Source organism: Oncorhynchus nerka, linkage group LG9a, assembly GCF_034236695.1.
Source record: "Oncorhynchus nerka isolate Pitt River linkage group LG9a, Oner_Uvic_2.0, whole genome shotgun sequence".
NCBI lineage: Eukaryota > Metazoa > Chordata > Actinopteri > Salmoniformes > Salmonidae > Oncorhynchus > Oncorhynchus nerka.
Window position 1 is genome coordinate 37,250,559 of NC_088404.1, and position 11,892 is coordinate 37,262,450.

General features: G+C 41.2%; 1 protein-coding gene across 1 annotated transcript; it reads right to left on the reverse strand.

Moving 5' to 3' along the window:
- Nucleotides 1-974: 974 nt before the first annotated feature.
- Nucleotides 975-5,503, reverse strand: LOC115134752 (gonadotropin-releasing hormone II receptor-like). The gene is made up of 3 exons (XM_029668950.2): nucleotides 4,952-5,503; nucleotides 1,732-1,936; nucleotides 975-1,552 (listed from the first exon to the last, which is right to left on the reverse strand). Exons 1-3 carry the CDS (start codon nucleotides 5,501-5,503, stop codon nucleotides 1,032-1,034), a joined length of 1,278 nt encoding a protein of 425 aa, XP_029524810.1. The 3' UTR covers nucleotides 975-1,031.
- Nucleotides 5,504-11,892: the final 6,389 nt, after the last annotated feature.

Below are 11,892 nucleotides of genomic sequence, written 5' to 3' on the forward strand. Positions count from 1 at the left end.
CCGTTCACCTACTCTGCATCTCACAAGGACACAGCGGTTGGAACCAAAAATGTTTGGACTCATCAGACCAAAGGACATATTTTGACTAATGCCCATTGCTCATGTTTCTTGGCCCAAGCAAGTCTCTTCTTATTATTGGTATCATTTAGTAGTAGTTTCTTTCCACAAATTAAAAAGGCACAACTGTTAATTGAAAAGCATTCCAGGTGACTACCTCATGAAGCTGGTTGAGAGAATGCCAAGAGTGTACAAAGCTGTTATCAAGGCAAAGGATGACTACTTTGAAGAATCTAAAATCTAAATATTTTGATTTGTTTAACACGTTTTTGGTTACCACATGATTCCGTATATCTGATTTATTAATTTTGATGTTTTCACTACAATGTAGAAAATTGTAAAAAATTAAGAAAGACCCTTGAATGAGTAGGTGTCCTAACTTTTGACTGGTACTGTAATATATACAGACCATTCAGAAAGTATTCAGACTCCTTGACTTTTTCTACATTTTGTTACGTTACAGCCTTATTCTAACATTTATTATATTGTTATTTTCCCTCATCAATCTACACACAACACCTTATAATGACAACGCAAAAAAGGTTTTTAGAAATGTTGGCAAACGTATAAAATATATTTATTTCTGTTTTAGATTTTTTTTATAAATTTGCAAAAAATGTCTAACCTGTTTTCGCTTTGTTATTATGGGGTATTGTGTGTAGATCGATGAGGAAATTTTTTTATTTAATCGATTTTAGAATACGGCCGTAGCGTAACATAATGTGGAAACAGTCAAGTGGTCTGAATACTTTGTAATTGCACTGTGTATATATCAACTGCCAGCCAAATACGCACACCTATTGGGGAAACCAAGATTTACACTGTAAGCCCCATCTGGCTGAATGTGAAAATTAATCCAATCTGATTTCATGCAGCACAACAATGAGTTTTTCAAAGTATTAATTGTGAGCCAGCAGATGAAGGTATGAAGATTAAGGTAAGCAATGTTCTTTAGTAGGACGCATTCTAATCCCTCATATAGTGCTTTCAGGACTGGCCGGACCTGGGTCACCTTCTCCACTGCTGTGAACTGTGAGGTAGTTGCTATAGTGGCAGGTTTTCTTGACCTGTTCCTCCTCTGCCATCTGGCCAGTGATGGACGTCTGGCCTTGCTGGGTAAGCCGTGTCAGGCGGAAGGGGGAGCGCCTGAAAGAGCCGGTCAGGGTAGTGTTGTTCTCTGACTCACGGCTGAACGTGGCTGTGCTCCGACAGTAGCGCTTCAGGCCATGGCGGAAATGGATGGTGAACAGGCCGTAAGTTATTGGGTCCAAACAGGCATTGAAGAGGCCAAAAATAAAGAGCATATGAGTCAAAGAATGAGAGACCGTCTCATCCATATCGTCAGGGAAGAACCAGTACCACAGTCCCAACAGGTAGTAAGGGGTCCAGCAGACGATGAAGGAAGTCACGATAACAATGCTCATCTTCAAAGTCCTCATCCGTGCTTTTGGAATGTTGTTGTGAGAGCGTCGGAGATGTATCTCCTTAGAAGACACTGAAACAAGGCAATAAACACTTACTCATAATCTTAGCATCTAACACCTAATTTGACAATAAGTCTCAATTACCTTTATCTTCAAAAACACAGTGCTCTTTGTAACCCCCTCATGAACAACTGTATACAATGCCACTAGTGGTACTACAATTGATGGTAAAATATGTCATTTGACCTACTGTTTCCGTGGGTCATGCGACTGGATATCTCTACCAGGATACGTGTGTAACAGAAGATCATGATGATCAGCGGCAGCAGGAAAAGACAAGCAAAGGTGAACATGTTGTACAGGGTTTCCTGCCAGTGTTGGACAAAGCTCCCACGAGTAGTGCACTGGGTAAACTTCTCTGGAACCGTGATGGTCACACTGTGGAATATCAGCATCTGCATGACAACACAAAGGAAGACTTTAACCATAACAACATGTCTTTAACACTAATTATATGGCCTGGCTTCAGTGTTGTACTACATAAAATAGTAGTGTTTCATGCAGCAGAAGCTCAATCCTGCCTAGTATGCAGTCAATGTGAGTAATACACTGCAGATATCATTCAATTTGCAATGAAATTAGGTGAAAAGAGCCAAGTGTTGAATGCTTGAAATGAATTATGAAAAAGTAATAATTGCAAGCCAAGGTCTTCTTTTAGTGCTACAATTTTTTTGAAAACTATGTAGTTGGATGACTTTTATTCGCAGCAATGTATAATTGCTGTCATAATCATGAGTCAGTCAATTATGTAGGGCAGGCTCTCCTCACCAGTTATCAATCACATTTAAAAAGGTTACTCTTAAACCATGGACAATAGTGACTGCAATGCCTGTACTGTAATTCCCTTCAGGAAAGTGTTTCTGAGGTTTGTTCTAAATTATTGCTACAATCATTAGGTTTATAATTGCTGTAAAAAATCAAGTCATTCATGTCCATTTGCTATACATTTATTTGAATAAGTTCAATACAGGATCCTCTTCAAATGACTCATGCTCACCTACAAAGCACTCAATAGACTGGTGCCCACATTCTGTACCTTACTGACCCGCTGTATCCATACACTCCCACCTGTTCACTGCGCTCCTCACCATTCCTCTCACCAGGCTCCGCTCTATCGGAAACCAGGCTTTGAGCAGTGCAGCTCCCCAACTCTGGAACTCAATCCCTCTCCATGTCAGAACCTCACAATCCATACACATATTCTAGTCCACACTAAAGACACACCTCTTCACACAGGCTTAGCTTTTATCCACTGTCTAGTTCACTTCCCTGATTAGTGTGCCATCATGTCTAGGTGTTCTCCACAGTTAGTCTGTCATCATGTTTAGTGTTCTCCATGGTTAGTCTGTCATCATGTTTAGTGTTCTCCACAGTTAGTCTGTCATCATGTTTAGTGTTCTGTTTCTCATCATGTTTAGTGTTTAGTCTGTCATCATGTTTAGTCTGTCATCATGTTTAGTGTTCTCCACGGTTAATCTGTCATCATGTTTAGTGTTCTCCACGGTTAGTCTGTCATCATGTTTAGTGTTCTCCATGGTTAGTCTGTCGTCATGTTTAGTGTTCTCCACGGTTAGTCTGTCATCATGTTTAGTGTTCTCCACGGTTAATCTGTCATCATGTTTAGTGTTCTCCATGGTTAGTCTGTCATCATGTTTAGTGTTCTCCACGGTTAGTCTGTCATCATGTTTAGTGTTTTCCATGGTTATTCTGTCATGTTTGGTGTACTTTATATTAAGTGCATTAGACCCCTAGACTTCATCCACATTTTGCTACGTTACAGCCTTGTTCTAAAATGGATTAAATTCATTATGTTCCTCATCAATCTACACACAATACCCCATAATGACAACGTGAAAATAGGTTTTTAGAAATGTTTGCCAATTTAAAATGAAAATAAAAACTTGATTGGGGTCCACCTGTGGTAAATTCAATTGATTGAACATGATGATTTGGAACGGCACACACATCTGTCTATATAAAGGTCCCACAGTTGACAGTGCATGTCAGAGCAAAAACCAAGCCATGAGGTTGAAGGAATTGTCAGTAGAGCTCCGAGAAAGGATTGTGTCGAGGCAGAGATTTGGGGAAGGGTAGCAAAACATGTCTGCAGCATTGAAGGTCCCCAAGAACATAGTGGCCTCCATCATTCTTAAATGGAAGAAGTTTGGAACCAAAGACTCTTCATAGAGCTGGCCGTCCGGCCAAACTGAACAATCGGGGGAGAAGGGCCTTGGTTGGGCAGGTGACCAAGAACCTGATGGTCACTCTGACAGAGCTCCAGAGTTCCTCCGTGGAGATGAGAGAACCTTACAGAAGGACAACCATCTCTGCAGCCCTCCACCGATCAGGCCTTTATGGTAGAGTGGCCAGACGGAAGCCACTCCTTGGTAAAAGGCACATGACAGCCCGCTTGGAGTTTGCCAAAAGTCACCTACAGACTCTCAGACCTTGAGAAACAAGATTAGCTGGTCTGATGAAACCAAGATTGAACGCTTTTGCCTGAATGCCAAGTGTCACGTATGGAAGAAACTTGCCACCATCCCTACAGTGAAGCATGGTGATGGCAGCATCATGCTGTGGGGATGTTTTTCAGCGGCAGGAACTGGGAGACTAGTCAGGATCAAGGGAAAGATGAACGGAGCAAAGTACAGAGAGATCCTTGATGAAAACCTGCTCCAAAGCGCTCGGGACTTCAGACTGGGGCGAAGTTTCACCTTCCAACAGGACAATGACCCTACGTACACAGGTCTCAATGTCCTTGAGTGGCCCAGCCAGAGCTCAGACATGAACCTGGTCGAATATCTCTGAAGAGACCTGAAAATAGCTGTGCAGCGACGCTCCCCATCCAACCTGACAGAGCTTGAGAGGATCTGCAGAGAAGAATGGGGAGAAACTCCCCAAATACAGGTGTGCCAAGCTTGTAGCGTCAAACCCAAGAAGACTAAAGGATGTACTCGCTGCCAAAAGTTGCTTCAACAAAGTACTGAGTAAATGGTCTGAATACTTATGTAAGTTAGATTTCAATTATTTCTTTTTTGCAAAAATGTCTAAAAACCTGTTTATGATTTGTCATTACGGGGCATTGTGTGTACATTGATGTGGGAAAACATGATTTAATCCATTTCAGAATAAGGCTGTCACGTAACAAAATGTGGAAAAAGTCAAGGGGTCTGAATACTTTCCAGTACTTATTTTACTGGGATTTTATTCCCTTTTATCCAGCTGATTTTCTTGTATATAAAATGTGTCATTAAAACAGATTAAAATAAAATGTATTATTATTATTATTATTATAATAAACCTGTTACAGGGTTGTTATGTCCTCCGATGTATATTTTGATAATTGTTGTGGTGTCCTGAGTCCAGGTTAAGGAGAGAAAACATGAAACCTCTCTTAACCAGAGCCTCACCTGGGGAACAGACAGAATCACACTCATCACCCACGCCACAGACAACATGATCTTGCTTCTCTTCTTGGCCTCATTGATGGCCAGTGGGTTGAGGATAGCAGACTGGCGGTCCAAGCTAATGACCACTGTGACAAAAGCACAGGAGTACATGGCAACAAGTTTCATGAACATCAGCAGCCTACAGGCGACGTCTCCTGCCTGCCACTGAACTGTGATATTCCAGACAGCATCAACAGGCATGACTATGAAAGTCACCAGCAGGTCTGCCACAGTCAGGTTAATTATTAATATCCTAACGTGGGACTTGCGCTTTCCGTTGGTATTGGCGGCCCACAGCACAGCGAGGTTACAGACAGCTGACATGGCACACAGAGTGAAAGTAATGATTACTCTGACTTTGGCTGCTGTGGAGAAGGTGGGCAGCTGTAGTGAGTCTCCATCTGCACTCGTATTGCAGATGGGGGTGGGTGCTTCACAGCTGGTGTTCTGGGCTTGTTCCATCATTTGGTAAAACATCATGATCTCATGTGACATTCTCAAGCTGTCATTCATATCCCACAGGAACACCAGAGACAATATCTTCTCTGGTTCTCCAGCAATGTGTTCATATGAACAGGTCACCCTATAAGAATAAATGGTTGGAAAATAGGGATGTTTAGTATTCAGTTTCTGCACTTGTTGTTACATGCTGATTATACATAGTCAGCTTACTAGCAATTATGCTCTGCACAGACACAATAATACCCTACAGTTATGGTGGATTACTATATGAAAAAGCAGTACATACTCTACACTGAATTGCATTAAAATAAAACATTTAAAATGTGTGGTTAGTGATCTAACACTAATCATCTATGCAGAACACAATGATAATAATTAATACACACACACTATATACACTCCCCATCAGAACAGCCTCAATTCATCGAAAGCATTCCACAGGGATGCTGGCCCATTTTGACTCCAATGTTTCTCACAGTTGTGTCAAGTTGGCTGGATGTCTTTAGGGTGGTGGACCATTCAAGGGTGTATCACAACTAGCAGTGATTGGGAGTCCCATAGAGCGTTGTACAATTGGCCCAGCATCGTCTGGGTTTGGCCGGTGTAGGCCATCATTGTAAATAAGAATTTGTTCTTAACTGACTTGCCTAGTTAAATAAAGGTTAAATAAAAAAATAAAAACACATTTTGATACACAAGGGAAACTGTTGAGTAAAAAAAACAGCAGCATTGCAGTTCTTGACACAATCCAGTGTGCCTGGCACCTACTACCATACCCCTTTCAAATGCACTTAAATATTTTTGTCTAGCCCATTCACCCTCTCAATGGCACACATACACAATCCAATTGTCTCAAGGCATAAAGACCCTTCTTTAACCTGACTTCTCTCCTTCATCTACACTGATTGAAGTGGGTTTAACAAGTGACATCAATACGGGATCATTGCTTTAACCTGGATAGTCTAAGTCATGGAAAGAGCAGGTGTTGTGCTGTTTAACAGGGTCAGACATAGTATTACGGCTCACGGGGAGCAAATTTGGTTTAAGTGCCTTGCTCAAGGACTCATCGACAGATTGTATTCGAAACAGCGACCTTCCGGTTACTGGTTTAATGCGCTAACCGCTAGGCTACCTGCCGCCCACTGTGTGTGTGTGTGTGTGTGTGTGTGTGTGTGTGTGTGTGTGTGTGTGTGTGTGTGTAACATTCTTATGATGTAGAATCAATTACATTCTATAAAACTGAATAAGTTATGTATGTCAGCATCCATAGGGCTATCTTACGTTCATTAACTGCAATAAGCATTACTTTCGCCTGAGCAGAAAGCATAGCTATTTTACCTGGTGAGCAGAAATATAAATTTCGAACCAATCCGCCATAGAACAAACTGTTAGCCTATGTGATATTCCGATTGACCTTGAATTATATACAATGAGCTCTTGGAATCACAGAGGAGTTAGTTGATTGTGTTCTATTTTTCACCCATTTGAAGACTCCCATAATACCAACTTGATTGAAAGAAACTACTAACCTGTTAAAGTGGCGGCAAATTCCCCATCAAAAGCACCTGTTCGTTCCTCGTGAATCGCGCTGCTACAATATTTTGTTTTGCCTTATCCCAGTGAAAGGAAAAAAACTTTGTGACAAGATTACGCTTTCAGTTCTTTCCCCCCTGAAGTTGTTGCAGATGGTTTAAAAGCGTTTCTTAATTGTTTTCTATAATGCTTTCATAATAGGAGATAATGGTATAGCTGTCGAACGCCCGCTTAATATAGTATTGGAGATAACTATTGCGATTATCAGACTTCAAGTACAATACTGCAATTTTGAGGCTTGTTCTCCGCACCCTTCCTCAGCATCTTTATCGTTGCATATTGACCTGTGTGAAGCTAGCCACAATAAGGATTAGCCACAATAGTGGAATCAAAATAAAAGTCCCCGGTCGAAAGTGATTCAAACGGATACAAAAAGTGGAATCATGCCATATTTGGAATAGATAATGCAAAACAATGTCGGAATGTTTTTTATGAATTCAACAAAATAATAATGACCTAATTTGACTATTGTGAATCCGTCATAAACACATAACACCTACTGGTCAAACACAGAGATGGTTCCAATAGCTTTTCACCATTCATTTGATCCATAGAGGATTTTAGAAACACTTCAAATAAGGGCTGTGTTTCGTGCAGTCTTACCCTGGTGTGACGTTTTGATAACCATGTAAATCTCTGTCGGACAAGGTGACTTTTATCTATTTACTCTCAGATTTGAAAATGCTATTCATACAAGACTACAAATTCCTGCAAGCTCCTGCAGGTCATCTCTAGCTGACACCTTTGCAAAGAAGTTATATAGCTAACTATCTACCTACCTAGATGATTTTACCAGATCCTCTTCCCCTTCAGCCAATGGGGGTCTTTATTTAATTCCCTATAATTTATGAACAAGTTTAAATATATACTGAACAAAAATCTAAACTCAACAAGGTCAAAGATTTTGCTGAGTTACAAATCCGTCATTTGAAATAAATTCATTAGGCCCTAATCTATGGATTTCACATGACTGGGCAGGGGCACAGCCATGGGTGGGCCTGGGAGGTCATAGACTCACCCACTTGGGATCCAGGCCCACCAATCAGAATGAGGTTTTCTCCACAAAAGTGCTTTATTACAGACAGAAATAGTCCTCAGCAAAAATATAAACGCAACAGTAAAGTGTTGGTCCCATGTTTCATGAGCTGAAATACAACTTTCCATTTCCCTGATTTTGTGCACAAATTTGTTTATATCCCTGTTAGTGAGCATTTCTCATTTGCCAAGATAATCCATCCACCTGACAGGTGTGGCATATCAAGAAGCTGATTAAACAGCATGATCATAACACAGGTGCACCGTGTGCTGGGGACAATAAAAGGCCACTCTAAAATGTGCAGTTGTGTCACACATCACAATGCTACAGATGTCTCAAGTTTTGAGGGAGCGTGCAATTGGTATGCTGACTGCAGGAATGTCCACCAGAACTGTTACTTTCTCTACCATAAGCAGCCTCCAATGTTGTTTTAGAGAATTTGGCAGTACGTCCAACTGGCCTCACAACTGCAGACCACATGTAACCATGTCAGCCCAAAACCTCCAGATCCGGCTTCTTCACCTGCAGGATCGTCTGAGACCAGCCACCTGATGAAACTGTGGGTTTGCACAACTGAAGAATTTCTGCACAAACTGTCAGAAAACCATCTGATGGATGCTCATCTGCGTGCTCGTCATCCTCACCAGGTTGTTAACCTGACTGCAGTTTGGTGTCGTATCCGACTTCAGTGGGAAAATGCTCACCTTCGATGGCCACTGGCACTCTGGAGAAGTGTGCTCTTCACAGATGAATCCTGGATTCAACTGTACCGGGCAGAACCACTGATTTCCTTATGTGAACTGTAACTCAGTAACATCTTTGAAATTGTTGCATGTTGCGTATAAAACAGCATATTGTGATTTTTGGTGGGGGGTTTATTTGTGGAAAAAACGTATGTGCAAGGTAGGTTTTATATAAAATATTGTTGACCATATAAAATACATGGTCAGCTCCAGGAGAATGAGAAACACATTAAACAGAATCAAAGCAAGGAAGCCATACTTAAACACAGCTATATCACACTCTTCTTGTGAATTTAACTGGTCCATGTTGCTGCTGTCAATTTTGAGCAGCACACTTACCACTGCATTCAGTCTGAACCCCAGAATTAGCAGGACAGCATTACATAGATGGGGGAAAAAAGGTAGCAAAAATACTACAGTTGCTATCTTGAACCTTAAAGGGTTCTTCAGCTGTCCCCATAGGAAAACTATTTGAATCACCTTTTGTTTCCAGGTAGAACCCTTTTCGGGACCATGTAGAACCCTTTCTACAGAGTTTTCTACATGAAATCCTATGGGGACAGCTAAAGAACCTGTTTGGAACCCTTTTTTTCCAAGAGAGATTAGATAATACAACTTAAGCATTAAGGACAGCATTTTGTTGACAACATGGTGGTTTACACTATGTCTTCTGTGTGTGAAAGATGTTAGAATCTTGCCACAGCTGTAGGTCCATTTGAGTGTGTGTGGTCACTGTAGGCCTGCACATCAACCAGACCATTGGAGACTTGGGATGCTTGCTCTCAAAGTACTGCTTGATCTGGTCTGCATCTATAAAGGGCATGTGCAAAATAGAGCAAGTTAATGTGGCTTAGATTGAATTTCAAAAGTTGACAGATGATAAACTAAGCAAACATTGCAATACACTACTACACATATGAAAGACTGTACAACGCAGGCCTGTACAATAGCTAAGACATGGAGTGGAACCAAAAGGCACATACAGTACCAACCAATACTACTCAGTGACATACAGGGCAGGTGTGGACCAGTGATGCCTTGGCTGCAGTCTTCTGGTTCTCAGCTGCTCCCTTAGAAGCCGCCGCCATGGTATCAGTCAACAAGTTCAACTTGAGAGTGGAGCATGTGTTATATACTGTATCAATATCCCCGCCCCACCCCACCCCTCCAATTGTACCCATAGTACAGAATAATGACTTAAACAGGTGGACAGCTCCATATCTGAATTGTAGGAGTGTGCATAAGCTTTTGTTCCAGCCCAACCCATACCTGATTACAAATCATAGCCTATCACTGTGATTGGGTATGTTGATTATTTAAGTCAGGTATTAGAGCTGGGCTGGGACAAAACCCTTCACACACTCCTGCTCTTCAGGACTTCCTGCAATGACTGAAACAGACCAAAGCAGGACAATAGTGTTCCAGGTTGAAACACCTTACTTAGTTGAGAGAGGAAGACTCAGGCACACCCATTGGTTCTGGAATAGAGAAGGTGCCAATAAGGTGACACTAATTCTACCTCAAAAACAAATGTGTGAATAACAATTCATTTAAAACCCACCATAGAAGGTAGGACTAAATAAGGTTACATCACCTTGCCTACTAGCCATACTAATGATCTGCTGTCCAGAGTGAAACATCAAACATATCAAAGTTTCCCCGCAATAAAGTAAGCACACTGTTGACTCGAGAGGATGCTAATCAGTCCATCTCTGAAACTTCTCAAAAAGATAGACTAAAATAATCCCATTAGCCCTGGCTTCACCATCTAAGATAGATAGCTAGTTAACTAATAAGCTAGAATGTTTGTTTATAAAAGCCAAAGAAAGCTAAACTCATTTTTATGAATTTATCATGCATTTAAATGGCTAGACAAATAGACGGCTAATGTTGCCTTAACTAGCTAACCATGAGCTAGATAGTTAAGCGATAATGCCCAAGAAGCCAGTGTTTGGAGGATATACTGGCACGGGTGTTGTTAGTCAAACTGTGCCAATATATCCTCCAAACACTGGCTTCTCTGGCATATCACTTAACTATCTAGCTTGTATAGCAAGACTGTTGAATTTCCCTGTTTGACCACTAGGTTTTATGGGTATTATGGCACCTCCATTGTGGGGCTCTATAGAACATTCATATTGCAATGTACAACCTTACCTATGGATCTTGATATCTTAAAATGGAGTGTCGGCCTTCTCAGTGACACCTGCAGAACACAACTGTGATAAGTTTTCACAAATATTAGCGTCATACTGTAGGTCTTATTGTTGGACTCATAAACCAGTGTGAAATGAGACACATTAAGCTCACCAGTCAACCTACTATGCGTTGAAAATTCATATTGCAATTTACATGCTTACCTCATATCCCAGTGATAATGCCTTGCATTACGCCTGTGAAAAAAACACAAGATGGTGTCAACATACCGCGCTGTTTTTAGTTCCTAGCTAATTTTGCATAATATTTTTTTGTTTGTGTTATTTGCTCAGAAAGTTTCTTGTATTATTACCTACAGCCGGGAAATAACTAGCTAAGCACCTTCTTTGCCCGCTTCGAGGAAATCAATATCGAGCCACAAACACGGGCCCCAGACACTCACGAGGACTGTGTGCTCTCTGTGGCTGACATAAATCTCTGTGGCTGACATAAATCATTTGCAAACCAGCTGGCTGGAGTGTGTTAATCTCTCCATATTCCAGTCGCAAAGCAAGATGCCCACTGTTCCTGTCCAGACGGCATCCCATAGCACCCACCGTCATCCTCAGTACCAGTATGTGCAAACCAGCTGGCTGGAGTGTTTATGGACCTATTCAATCTCTCCATATTCCAGTCTGTTGTCCCCAGTTGCTTCAAGATGTACGCCACTGTTCCTGTACCCAAGAATGCGAAAGTAACTGAACTAAATTACTATTGCCCCATAGCACCCACTTCTGTCATCATTAAGTGCTCCACCGTGAAATTAACTAATTATTTTTTTTTGAATTTACATAACAGACTAGCCCAACTATTTGGCACTATTTGGGTTGAATATCTTTCAATGGGGACTTATTTGAAGACAAACCACAAAT

Bases quoted from the DNA above. Each gene is read 5' to 3' on its own strand.
- LOC115134752 (XM_029668950.2), bottom strand. From the start codon at position 5,503: ATGAATGACAGCTTGAGAATGTCACATGAGATCATGATGTTTTACCAA. The intron at 1,937-4,951 runs GTGAGGCTCTGG...GTTGTCATGCAG, and splicing joins TGATTCTGTCTGTTCCCCAG to ATGCTGATATTCCACAGTGT. The intron at 1,553-1,731 runs GTAGGTCAAATG...GCCTTGTTTCAG, and splicing joins TCGCATGACCCACGGAAACA to TGTCTTCTAAGGAGATACAT.